We start from the raw sequence: 14,085 nt of genomic DNA, 5'->3' as shown, positions 1-14,085 counted from the left end.
AATACCAGGAAATCATTCTCAGCATTGCAAGACATACCAAGAAACTTAGTTGGAGCAACCTACTTGCGTGGCTATGAGAAATAGAGTGCTTAGGCCTACCTCTGTGGCATCCTAATAACACTGATGAGAATGTTACTAAGTCATGTGACCATCGGATCCTCCTGCACTGCAAATGCATTGCAATCTTACGATCTTGTCATTTTACAGATGGGCTATTCGTTTTATCAGTTGTCAGTGAAGCAAGGAAAATAAATTTTCAAGAATAACAAAGGATGGAACCATAGTTTTTTCTTGGAGTGTAGTCGTCTTTGGCAACATGGAGACTGGTAAACACAGAAATACTTTGTATTTGTAGTGTCCAAAGTACACAGATGGAATAATGATCAATTACTCATTGGAAATGTTCTTATTAAGGTATAAAATGCAGAATGCATCCAGTGAGGAACCTGTACGGCTCTGTGGACTTCCACGTACATACTCATCTGGGTGACCACTGCTCACTTCACTAGGTAGAACACTTCCGGTACTGAAGAAGGCTCCTTCTTCTCTTTTTCTGGTCAGATCCCATCTTCTGCCATAACATAATCATTATCTTAATCTTCATCGCCACTCTTTAGTTTTGTCTGCTTGTGAAAATGCCTGTACGTGAAGTTATACATGGTCTCTTCTTTGGTGTTTTTGGCTTCTTTTGCTCAACATTCATTCATGTTGCTGTTTTTTGTGCTTTGCAGAATCCCAGTGTATAAACACTCCACAGTCTATCTATTTTTCCATCTGTAGATATTTGGGTTTTCTCCAGTTTGGTGTCAGAGGTCCTCATGTCTCTTGTGTGTATACCTAAGAGTGGAATTACAGAGTCATATGGTAAACATTGTATCTTAATGAATACTGCCAGTTTTCTCAAGTGATTGAACCATGGTGTATTCGAATTCATTAGCAGAATATGGGAATCAAAGGTAACTGCTGTTGCATAGTCTAAATTGTGCCATTTATTTCTGGTTTATTAGTAAGAATTGGCATTTTAGTATATGTGCTGCCGAAGCGAGCACAGAATTGGCATTTTAAAAGTATGTTATATTAACATAGGCATGAAAACTTGACCAGCCCAAGTGCTGGTTGGAATTAAAGGTAAAAGAAGTTTGTAAAATGTTTATAGCCTAAAATTCCACTTTAAAAATTCAGCTTTGTGGGAGAGCATCAAACAATTGGAACTTTAATAAAGTCTGTCATTTAGTGAATTACTCTCTCCTTTAGAGTGTTGGGGATTAATGTTTGGAGATTAAAATTAGGCAATGGTAATTTAGAAAAATGTGTTAAGAAACTTGTTTGCCTCAGTCAATCAAGAAGGCTTTGTTTAGAGGAGATACACAAAAAACAATGATGATGTGGGCTAATAAGCATATCATTCTGCTGAAAAATTGAGTTTATTTCTCATACACCTGATACAAAGAATATTTTGATGTCCCAAGCCTATGCCATTATTTTTCTATCCATTTTTATCTTGCTCTCATAAACCCATGAAGTGCAGAGTTGTTTTTATTTTTTTCATGTGACCAGGGAATTGTCTACCTTGCTTTCACTGTAATTTGCCTGCCTCTGATTTAGAAGTTCTTTTGAAAGGAAAATGTGCCTTTCTCTGTTTACAAGAGATTGAAAACCACAAGCACTAAATTCTCCACGCCGAGACATAGGGAAAGAGGTCTCCTGTCATTCGCTTCTGACGGTAGAATAACATGTGGCTTTGCCTTTTCTGTTCCAGTTATCTCAGGGATCTCCAGAACCCATTGAGCCCAACTTTTTCACAGCAGATTACCATTTATTACATCGCCCGTCGGGTGGAAACAGCTTGTCCCCAGATGACCCGACAGGTAATGGTCTTCACCACAGGAAATCTGACGTTCATAAGTAAATATATTGTTTGGATCAACAGCTATCCTTAAAAGATTATCTTCAATTTAAAAGAAAAATAGAGCTTATTTTGATTATCGATGGCAATAGTTGGAAGAGACATATAGTACAAGTATAGAAGTTCCCTGCGAGGTTTATCATGCCCTGTTGTGGCAGCTTCCTTGATCATTTATTAATGCCATAAACAAACAGCAGAATCGGTTTGAGTGAATTGTATTTCCTTTTATTTCTTCTTATCTGATGATGGGGAATCAAATGCCCAAAAGCACCCAGGGAGTTAAAAAACAGAAATGAAGACTTTGAATATTCAAAATGAAGAACATTCAAAACTTATGTGGAGGATCTACATATTTAATTTGATTTTCTTTTTTGCATTAATCTCACATAGAGAGACTCTGTAGCATGGGGATTAAAGGTACAGATTCTCAAAACCTGGATGCCTAAACTTGAATCTCAGCTCCAACATTTAGCAGTTGACCTTGGGCAAATTATCTGAACTCTTGAACCCCAGTTTCCTTGCCTATAACATGGAGGTAAATGTGGTACTTGCACTATAGGGCTATAATGAGAATCAGTGTAAACATATAAAAGGTACTTGACCATTAGCAGGGGCTCAGCATAATGTAGCTCTTCTCATGATAACTGAACTCTCAGAAGAGGTTTTCAAACTACTCTGAGATTTCAAGTTTCCTTAATAGTTTTCAAATGCCTACAAACTATAGTTACATCACTCAGTCGCATAGATAGAAATGACGGTTTAAAGGGAGACTCTCCATCCCCTCACTCCTCAATTTAGGCAAATCATTTCATGTATTAATCTCAAACTTTCCCTACGTCTTGGACTCCTGGGATAAAGGCAACCTGTAGGCCGAATTTTGTTTAAAATAGTCCCTGAGAAACCTGCAAAAGCAAGATGAACTCTTGGCTAAAGTCTTTTGCTTTGAAAAACACCCCCAGGGCAGGTCAGTCAGTTTGTAGGCCAGACTTCTTACAGGAGCGATTCTGATGAAACCAGGAGCTCTGGTAGAAATCTCGGAGTGGCCTGAGAGACAGTCGGCAGATGTCCAGGGCAGCTGGAGGGGCCAACCTGGGGTGGAGCAGGCAAGTCCCGTCCTAGCAGGCTGGCTACAGGCTCGCCCAGCAGAGCCTGCAGGCACTTTGGGGAACACCTTGGCTCACAGCTTTGAAGAGGAGCTGCCAGGGCTCATCAGCCTCCTGCCTCCCCTACACTTCAACCCATTCCCTCTTGTCTCTCCTAAGTGGAGGGGGTTCCTGGGCCTCCCTACACACACCGGTGTTAATTGATCACAGTAGAAGCTAGCCAACATTGCTTTGGGGGGCACTCAGTTGGGTGAGGTGCTAGTCTATCATCCTTAGAACACCCAGCAGGGTCACCTGTTAGGGGTCTGACTTCGGCTCTGGTCAGGATCTCAGGGTCCTTGGGATCAAGCCCCCCCACCCCACCCCTCGCCTCCCCGCTCAGCAGGGAGTCTGCTTAAAAAAGAGAAAAACAAAAACAAAAACACTGGCAAAGAAAGTATTGCCTCCTAGCACTAAGTGTGCTGTATATCCCTCTAGGCAGTCATGGAAAGGGCCAGGTCTTCATGTCTTTCCCTGTCTACTTCTGCCTCCCTCTAAGAATTCATTTTCTTTCTAGCACATATTAACTGGTTTTGCTTGTAGCTTAAGGAGAGTTTTTTAATCAGAAAACTTGCCCTTTGGGTCATTTGTGTTGGGAATATCTTTCACCTCACCTTTGTGTTCACATAAATGGGTAGGCTCACACACGACTCTCTAACTTAATTGCCCAATTTATAGCCCGAGAAATGCCCCAAAGTCTTTGTGTATTATTTTGTGATGGCCACCCGAAAGGAGCCATTATTAAAGGAAGAGAAACAACAACAACAAAAAATTTAAAAATAAAGGAAGAGAAACAAAGCGTTTGAATATTCCAAGCAAGGTAATTTGGAATGTGCTCCTCTTCATCATGACTAAGTTGACCCTGTTTTCACTACAGTTGAGTTGTAATTGTCAACAAAGTCCAACTAAGAAAATGTGAACCGAAGGTCAGACTTCCCATAACCTATCTATTTCAGGTCTATGTACCAGCTCTGACTTGGAGGAGGGAATAACATATGAACAGATGCAGGTGAGGTTTTTGCAGTACCTTTGAACAATTTTATTTTGTTGCTTTTAGTTCAGTACTAACCTGAATTTTTTTTTTCAACCTCAGACTGTGATTGAAGAAGTCCTAGAGGAAAGTGGTTATTACAACTTTACATCTAACAGGTGAGATCTAGAGTTTTCTTTTAAATGTGAAAGTTCAGTTGAGATCATTGGATGTTAGAAATCCAGAGATTTCTTTTTCCAACTTTTATTTTAAATACTTTTGTAAATCTTGGCTTAGACCGATACAACCATGGGTAGAATATATGTTGCCCATCTTTTGTATGGATGCAGCTGCTATTTTTCTGTTGAAAAGAAAGGGTGATAGCTTAGTGGTAATTTACTCCCAGAAAAAAATAAGAAACATAATGAAATGGAAAAGCATTTCTAGGTTTTTTGTTTTTGTTTTTGTTTTTTTAAATTAAGCATTTGTTCCATTCTAGTAGAGCTGTAAACTCGGAGTTCCATCTCTGAAATCTACCCATTATTTGTATAGAATGCAGGGGGAATGCAACTAAACAAAGAATCACTTCTGGTGAATTTAAGATATGCTTGTGGAAGAGGGACTTGTTATGTGTTGCCATTTGCTTACCCTAAGTACAAAGCCTCAGTTTACTGTGTATTATCTTCTAACATAAGAACTATTTGTGCTCTAAAAATATAGTGTTTTATCACTTCTGGCCAGTTCTGATTCCTGCATTTTACTGTTGGGCACAGTGTTGGCCACAAAGATTTGAGTGCAGTTAGTTTACTTGGGAGGCAATTCTGGAAACACTGGTAGGGGAGTGAAGAAATAATTCAGTGAAGGTTTCATTTTCAAGCAAGTAACCCTTGTGGCTGACTGGGCCTAGGTCTCACTGGGGAAATCTGAGAGCCAGTACTAGAACATGTACCTCAGGTATCCACCCCACTCAAGGGCAGAGGGATGTTTGTCCTCTCTCCTGGGGGTATTTATTCTTGCGTTTCCATTGATCATTGTTTGCAGCCTTTCCCCAGAGAATGTTAGTTCCCTGGCATTTCTGGCCTTCTGTAAGGGTGAACAGAACAAATTCCAGAGGCCAGAGAAATCCTCAGGAAGAGAAATGCAGGCGCTGGCAGCTGGAAAGCAAACCAGCTTGCTGTGGATGAGGGGATGAGGGCACTGACAGTGTCTACACATGAGTTGTCTCTTGATTTTTCCAAGGAGCCCCTCACAACCGAGTCCTCAAACTGATCATAAGCAGCCCCACTCTCTGTGGTTCCATGTTCCTTTAGTTTGTTCTCTCAGAGTGGCCTTTAATGCCTGAAGGAGCTACCTTCTTCCCACTGCTGAAGCTATCTTGTGACCACTATTTAAATCATTCCAGAAGTTGTCTCTAAAGGTATTCGCCATGGTAAGAGAAAGAGGCCTCAAGAGCATCCTGTTAGGTTATTATATGGAAATTAGATTCTTTTTTGAGGTTAGTTCAGTCTCCAACTTTTTTTTTTTTTTTTTACTTCTCTTATTTTAACAAGTTGTTTATATAAATCACACATAAGATTATTCAGCTGCTTGCTCTTTGGGCTTGATAATATATTTCAAAATACTACCAAATGATGAATAATTCTCATTTTCCAAAGGCATGTTATTAATAGAAATCACCATCTTCCTAATTACTCTCCTCTCACGTTCCCTGGAGAAACTTGGAATCTTCATTTTCTATGCTTGGGCTGCATACATCCAGCTTTCCTCAGAGAGAATGATTGTCTTTGTTCTCGAGACTTAGCTCCTTATTATTTTAAGTGCCTTTGGCTTGGGGTGGGGGCAAAGGTCACTTTTGTCATAATTTGTCTGCATATTCTCAGAGACTCAGGATCTTGAGCATTGAATGGCTTCTTATTTTTGCAGAAACTACACTAAGTATCAGTGAAAAACTAGGTGTGTAAGGAAGTTAGGGAAGCTCTTACAAGAGCTCTTATTTTTCCTTAAAACATAATTTTAGTCTTATTTTTAAATTTACTTTTATCCCTTTTCAGTTCTATCCCTAAGTTTTAAAAAATTCAAACATTATTTCTACTTCCAAAGCTGTACTCCTATATTAAAAGACATTGCAAATTTTCTTATTTGAAGGAATAGATAATCAGATGCCTAATAATGAAGACAAAAAGTTATTTACAGTTATATTCAGAATTGTGCATAGATTATGGAGACATGGTTTAAATGATCAAGTTCAATAAAAATACATTGGATATGACATACATAAGATTTTCTTAAAATGCTCCAAATTAAAGTGAATCACTCAAAAAACATTATTATATCCATGATATTCTCTTTTCATCCTCTTATAACAATGAGAAACTATATCTTGAGAGAAGACTCTTCACAGTATACTAGTAAGAATAACCCTTTGTTATGCTTAAAGTACTTGTTTACTGGTGTTCCAGATTAATTACCAAAAGATAAGTCAGCCTCCACTTAGAAGCACCTAAGAGTTCACAAGCTAGAAATACACATATTTCCAAATATGAACCAAATTAGGTAGTCAGTGATGATTTTTCCATGGTCAAAAGATAGGGGGTGCTAAATATCACTGGACATGAACAAGAATTTGGAATCAGAAGAATGTATTTTCCCTAAAAGGTTCCGTAGAATAGCCAATATTATCAAAGATGCTAATAGATGCTCCCCGAAAAATAAAATTTTGTGATCAAATAGATTTGGAAACTCTGAAAGTACACTTGTCCAAATTTAGAGGATGTTGACACATGTTACCATATCACAGAGTCTGAGATGCTCTGTAAGAAATCTGTTAACCTTGTTTACCTCAGTATTTGTGCAATCTTTCACATGCAACACAAGTTCAGAAATCAGCCCTAGTGCTGTGGTTAGAAATGGGACATGTGGTCTGTCACCAGCATCTACCCAGATCTGTTGCTGTTCTCATTCTCTGTCATCATCTTAATTGTCATTGTCATTGTCATCATCATTGCAAAATATTATTGGTGATGTTGGTCACGCAGAGAATTGCATACATAATTTCTGTATTACTGAAGTTTACCACTTCAGACAATCAGTTCAAACTTACACGCATCTCCCAAACACCCAGACAGGAGCTAAAGCATGAACCCAAGACATGGCACATTTTTTTTTTCATAATTTTTTAAACATATTTTTTTATAAATATATAATGTATTATTAGGCCCAGGGGTACAGGTCTGTGAATCGCCAGGTTTGCACACTTCACAGCACTCACCATAGCACATACCCTCCCCAATGTCCGTAACCCCACCCCCTTTTCCCTACCCCCTTCCCCCCGGCAACCCTCAGTTTGTTTTGTGAGATTAAGAGTCTCTTATGGTTTGTCTCCCTCCCAATCCCATCGTGTTTCATTTATTCTTTTCCTACCTCCCAAGCCCCCCACATTGCGTCTCCACTTCTCATATCAGGGAGATCATATGATAGTTGTCTTTCTCTGATTGACTTATTTCGCTAAGCATAATACCCTCTAGTTCCATCCACGTCATTGCAAATGGCAGGATCTCATTTTTTTTGACAGCTGCATAGTATTCCATTGTGTATATATATACCACATTTTCTTTATCCATTTAAGACATCTAGGTTCTTTCCACAGTTTGGCTATTGTGGACATTGCTGCTATAAACATTCGGGTGCACGTGCCCCTTTGGACCACTACGTTTGTATCTTTAGGGTGAATACCCAGTAGTGCAATTGCTGGGTCGTAGGGTAGCTCTATTTTCAACTTTCTGAGGAACCTCCATGCTGTTTTCCAGAATGGTTGCACCAGCTTGCATTCCCACCAACAGTGTAGGAGGGTTCCCCTTTCTCTGCATCCTTGCCAGCATCTGTCATTTCCTGACTTGTTAATTTTAGCCATTCTGACTGGTGTGAGGTGGTATCTCATTGTGGTTTTGATTTGTATTTCCCTGATGCCAAGTGATGTGGAGCACTTTTTCTTTCTTTCTTTTTTTTTTTTTTAAAGATTTTATTTATTTATTTGACAGAGAGAAATCACAAGTAAGCAGAGAGGCAGGCAGAGAGAGAGGAGAAAGCAGGCTCCCTGCTGAGCAGAAAGCCCTATGTGGGGCTCGAACCCAGGACCTGGGATCATGACCTGAGCCGAAGGCAGCGGCTTAACCCACTGAGCCACCCAGGCGCCCCTGTGGAGCACTTTTTCATGTGTCTGTTGGCATGGACATTTTTAGCTTAGCTCCCAGAGTGAATATTTAGTTAGGGATAGAGAGACGCCATCATCAAACCGAAAGCCTCAGGATAAAGCCATTTTCCATTAGCTCTCTTCAGGGACAGTTACTGCAACTGTTTAAATAATGGGGAGACTACTTGGACTGTTGTTTAGGAAGCTTGTCTTGGGCAGAAAATGCTGCATTAGGAAAAGGAAAAGAGTAACAGAAACAAAAATAGCATCAAGGAGCCCTAAGCAAAGTGGGGGATCCCTCCTTTCCAGGCTTCCGGGAAGGGGAGGCAGAATGAGTTGAAAGGAAGAAAGCAGTATGAAGACAATAAAATAAGCTCAAAACAAACTTGGCCAGCCCAAAGCACGCTCTATTCTCGATCTTTGCAGGGATGTATGATTAAATTATAGTTTACATTTATAAACATTTAGCTTCCTTACCAGAAGGAGACAGCCTAGCATGCCTTAATTTTATCCTTGTTGTTTGTGAGAGTAAAATGTTTGAATTCTGTGGGTGAACAGACGTCAGACATATCCTCCTTATATACTTAGGGGTACACATTAACATTTTTAACAATGAAATCTGCGTTGAGAAGTAAAATTTGCAAGAGAAAAATCTATAGTTTGCATGCTTTTCCCCCCAATTAACTGATAACATGTAAATTAGATGTTTAAAACTATAAACTACTTTGAATGGGTGTTTATTTTTCTTCTCTAAAGGGTTATCATTTCCAACAGAGTTTATAATTTGAGAAAGACCTCGTCAGCCCCAAAGTTCAGCATAATGTGGCTTTCTAAAAATGTCCCATCCTATTATGTTTAGAATCATCTTTTCTTCCCTGGGATTTATTTACATACATCCCTGAGCTACTGCTTTTGAAGTTGCATGTGTGAGGTCAAATATATATGACTATAATGAACGCTTGCCACTTGTGAATCTTCTAGATATCACTCCTATCCGTGGGGGACCAAGACTCACCCAACCAAAAGATGAAAACCCTGATTTTGAATGGACTTCGTTTTCCTAGTGAAGTTCAAGTTCTGGACTTCAGCTCTACCAGACGCCCAAGGATTGGGAGCTGCTGGAAGGGCGTGGAAAAGACAAGACCAGGATGCCTTGGCCCCTCCAAGTCCTCTCTCTGAAGGTCCTGTGCTAGGTTCTGTGGCCGTGGCAGCATGGGAAGGCTCTGCTCCCCAGATGTGGTAGACACAGAATGACAGGGCTGTCAGTGTGCTCCTGGGAGAAAATGCTGCAGAATTCATCTGTGGGGAGAAAACTTGCACCTCACAGAACTTTCCTCCAAGTTAAAAAAGAAACAACAACAACAATAACAAAAACAAAGTCATATTTTTCAGCAGAATGTTTTCTATTTAGGATTGCAGAAACTATGTTTAAAGGCATCTAGCCTTCTGTGTATATAAAAATAGTTTTAGAAAGAGAAATTTACAGGCCCCAGAGTAATAATATATTGGGCAATTCATTGTATTCCCCAATTTTTTTCCTTTATTTTAAAAGAAATTTAAAATAGAAATTTAAAATTTTGTTGTTGTTGTTGTTTTAAGGAAAGGATTGGTTCTCTCTTCACCAGTGGGTGCTAGTGGTCTGAAGACAGTAGACAGTATTTGTAACCTTTGCACAGCCTCTGGGAATAACTGTCAAATTGTCGGATGTAAGTTGGACTAATAGGATATATTGCTGTACAGTGTGTGTGTATATATACATATATATGGGGAGAGGGAGGAGAGGTTTTGATTAGGCAAATGCTTTGCTGCTAATCAAACTTATAGTGTTTTTAGAGCACTTTGACGAGTTCATAGAATCTATGAAAGCAATGCAATATTCCTTATTCTAAGTCCCTCCTCACTAAAATTACCTATGTTTTATTGTTTGGAGATTTAAAATGAAAACAAGTTATATAATTAAATGTATGTCCCATCTTTATTCATTGAGACATTCCTAAAAAAAACTAGAAATCAGAATGCCAGATAGTGTTCCATTCCTAGAGACTTTGTGATGGAAATTTTCTAGATTCTTATTGGGTTAACATCTCTTCAACTGGTTTATAACTGGTGTAATATCCAGAAATGCCCTTATTGCCGAGTCAGACTGCACTTCTAACTGCTTAAAGAACATTTTAATTATATATAATTAGTAATCTGAAAGCTGAAATTATGCTTTTTATTTACTTCTCACTTAGCTCTCGTATCTTTATTTACATTGATATATTTTTAGTATGATTGAACAGGATTTAGTTCATATATTTACAGTGTCTGAAACATAATAGCCTCTTGTATAGTATAGAAAATCTCTTAATGTGAAGCCATACTACTTTTACAATTTGTTTGTTCAACACTTAAAGGCTATCCAAATTTCCTTTAACTAATGCTTTTGAAAATTGCCAATGAATCTTTGTCTTTAAGCCAAATTAATGATTACAAATATACTGTAATTTGAAATAACAGATGCAATTAGAGTAATGAAAAATGTCATTTTCAGCTTTCAAACCAATTCCATTCATATGTGAAATGTATATGTAAAATCCAAATGCTATGATTTTGTTGATTTACCCAGGTAAAATTTTATTCCTACCCCAACTGAATTTGAACTTGCACTATTATTTTTTATATCTTTTCATGTATGGAATGGGCACATTTCCTTGTTGTTTAAGAAGCAGAGGCCTACAAGGGCGTAAATTTTAATTGTGATAGAAGCCAATACCTAGAAATAAACCAAGCTGTTGGGATGAAAGTTTGAACAATAAAGTTCTTTCTCAAATGATAATAAATTGTCAACAATGTTTAGGAAAGAATACTATTCAGAGGTTGCATCTTGGTTAAAAAGAGAGAGAGAGAGAGAGATGATTTATTTGAAGGTGTTTTTGAATGCATACCGTTGACCAGAAAGGGAACAAAATGTTTCCATCAAACTATTTCTTTAAGACCATAGACGTGGCATTTATTATGCTAGAAGCCAGTATGAATTAACAAAGATAAACAAATGGATGTCAGCAGCTTTAAGTCTGTCAACTCTATGCTGACAGATGCATTCTTTTGCCAAAGTCAAGAATGTGTTCTGTTTGATTCCCTTCATAGACTATCAGATGCTGGATTCACATTCTCCCAGCTCAAGAGCAGGCCTCTAAGAGAAAGTTGGGCACTGGTAAGGGATCCGTCTTGTGCACAGAGTCTCATCCCAATAGCGATGTTGCCCTTTCAAAAGCCCTCACTTTCTGATTTCCTGAAAAGAAGCCTTCTGCCCTCACAGGAGAACAAGAATGATCATCTTGTTTTCACTCTCCAAACTGCCCTCTAGTGCAAAGAAGTTGTTACTTGAGTGTAATAGGTCCCATAATCTTTGCTTGATTGCCTTTAAATTTTTTCTCTTTCTCTTAATTTGTTATAATTAACAAATAATTGTTAATTATTTGTTGTGCAATGATATCCCTGTGACTTCGTCTCGTTCTCAGTCACTGGATATTGGTATGGGACAGAATATGAATCAGACTCTTCAGATCACTTTGGATACACAAATGCTTCAGTTAATGATGTTTTGATCTACCAACTCTGTCTGAATATGTGTACTTGAAACCTTAATTTGCTTTTTTTTTTTTTTAAGATTTTATTTATTTATTTGACAGAGAGAAATCACAAGTAGGCAGAGAGGCAGGCAGAGAGAGAAGAGGAAGCAGACTCCCTGCTGAGCAGAAAGCCCGATGTGGGGCTTGAACCCAGGACCTGGGATCATGACCTGAGCCGAAGGCAGCGGCTTAACCCACTGAGCCACCCAGGCGCCCCCCTTAATTTGCTTTTTAAAAGCAAAATGTTCCATTTGCAGGGAAGTGACTGCTGCAGGCATGTGTGCTTGCCGGTTGTTAACCTTGTATTCTTCCAGATGTGTGATATTTCACTGGAGGTCTCCAGGGAATAGTAACATGGATACCAGACCCAGTGCTCCTGGGTGAATTTTAGGACCTTGCTGGAGAAACGCTGCTTGAGTTTAATGTGGACACTTGTATGGCGCTGGGTGGTGTGCACACGCTGGGCATTCGAAAGCAGAACCTAATTAAGAAACACTGTCATGCAGTCTACCCAAATGATGGAAGTGATCAGGAGGTAGGGTCTTCTTAGAGGTACCATCTATGACTAGTAAATACTACGAATTTTGATGATCGGCAACAGATACGAGACTGGTTGATTGCATGCAACTCCAACAATATCATCAGTTACTCTCCACTCATATTTAAGATGTGGGAAGGCAAGAACGTTGCTTAGTCAGTTGTATCAGTATTAATAGGCATCATATCCGCATCCCTCTATTTGATTGGCTGAATTGCAGACTATTTTTATCATTGTCTCTTTCTTTCGTTGAACTGGTGAGGAGCCACGTACAGCAAATACGCTGGATTCCTGTAGACATGGCTTCAGCTTCTATTTGAAGGCAGGAAAAACTCCTTTGTAAGCTACTTTTATTGCTTGCCTTTTACCTTTCCTACGGTGTGTATTCATGAACACAGAAATCTGCTGGAGAGGCGATGGAGACCAACCAGGCCTCAGCTCCTCAGCGAGCAGGAGGTACAGCTATGAAGGGCTTGTGAGCAAGGGAAGCTCAGTGCTTCTCTATGGTGACCTTGACTCTTGGGGTGAAATTCCATCTAAACGTGAAATTCTTCATGTTCAACAACTGAATGTGATAATAAGTATATTTTATGTAACTTTAGATATTCCAGATTGTGTCCTTTGATGGAAATGGACAGAATTTCGGATAGATTATCTTTTCCATTGCAATGTGCTGCTAACAGTATGCTTACCTTCGGATGCCATTTTTCACGTTGATAGGAAGACATGAATGTCTCAGGGAAACAACTTGTGATAAAGAAAGAAATTCTTATGTGTGTCATTGCAGTTAAATTGCATATTGTAAATAGAACTGTTATGGTTGATTACATTCCTGCTGTGATGTTACTTTGAGATTTGCAAGAGGGATAGGAAGGATTTTATGATTCTGATGGAGTGACTGATGGATATTGCAAATTTACATGTCTTCTGGGTCCATAAACAACAGTTATTTTAAAAATGAACATCATGCACCCTAGAAGCATAGCGGCATTCTTGGTCTGTGAGCTAGGTTAGATTTTTTTTAAATACATACATGCAATAATGTACCAGTTTTTAACATCTTTAAAAGTTTATTGATTTGATCATAAAAGTGAACTCTATTCTCAACAGAAGACTGAATATTATTCCTCAAACTGTAGCAAACTGCCTTTTTTTTTTTTTTTTCCCATTTTGTGCCATGAAGCTTTGCGCTGTACCCAGGACCTGTACTTAGAGGTAACAGAAGTGCATTCATTATAGGAAATACGGGACTGTGTAAAGGCTGTCATTTGGAAGTAGCTTACCTTTGTTTCCTCTGAACAAAGAAATTCTGTTGTTTATAGAAAACCAGTGTCACTTTGACAGGTAATCAGCAAGTGTGAGTAGATGCTTGGAATTATGTGATGAGCTCACAAGTGAAAAATTAGCTGAAGGTTTTGCAAACATGTGATGAACCGGTCCCATAAAACCAGCAGAGAGAGGTTTTGAACTAACCTAACAAGCCCAGAGGAACAGCAGCTGAAGGCCTCAGCACCCACAAGTCAGACTGCAGAGGCCACTTATAAACTAATATCCTTAACCCATGATTTAGTTTTACATTTCAAGTACCATTTGAGTCAAAATTCTGGAAAGGAATATAATGCTTATGAATGGCTATTAAATTTTAGTTTTCCTTGCCCTTCATACAATATGTTTACCTCATACTTCAGTTGAGTTTGGAAGGAAATGGAGCTGGCTTAGGGACCAA

At 38.8% G+C, this 14,085-nt stretch overlaps 1 protein-coding gene across 7 annotated transcripts in view; it reads left to right on the top strand.

The window, feature by feature from the left end:
* Window positions 1-11,841, top strand: part of NEK10 (NIMA related kinase 10) — a 226,355-nt gene extending 214,514 nt beyond the window's left edge. For all 7 annotated transcript variants that reach the window (XM_047738527.1, XM_047738536.1, XM_047738554.1 and 4 more), the window contains 4 exons: window positions 1,760-1,868; window positions 4,005-4,057; window positions 4,142-4,197; window positions 9,189-11,841. In XM_047738527.1, coding sequence (XP_047594483.1) covers window positions 1,760-1,868; window positions 4,005-4,057; window positions 4,142-4,197; window positions 9,189-9,237 — 267 coding nt within the window. In that variant the 3' untranslated portion in view covers window positions 9,238-11,841. The remainder of the gene's footprint in view (window positions 1-1,759; window positions 1,869-4,004; window positions 4,058-4,141; window positions 4,198-9,188) is intronic.
* Window positions 11,842-14,085: the final 2,244 nt, after the last annotated feature.

This window comes from Lutra lutra, chromosome 1 (assembly GCF_902655055.1).
Source record: "Lutra lutra chromosome 1, mLutLut1.2, whole genome shotgun sequence".
Taxonomy (NCBI): domain Eukaryota; kingdom Metazoa; phylum Chordata; class Mammalia; order Carnivora; family Mustelidae; genus Lutra; species Lutra lutra.
The sequence above is the reverse complement of the archived record's forward strand: the minus strand, read 5'-3'. Positions and strand labels throughout refer to the sequence as shown.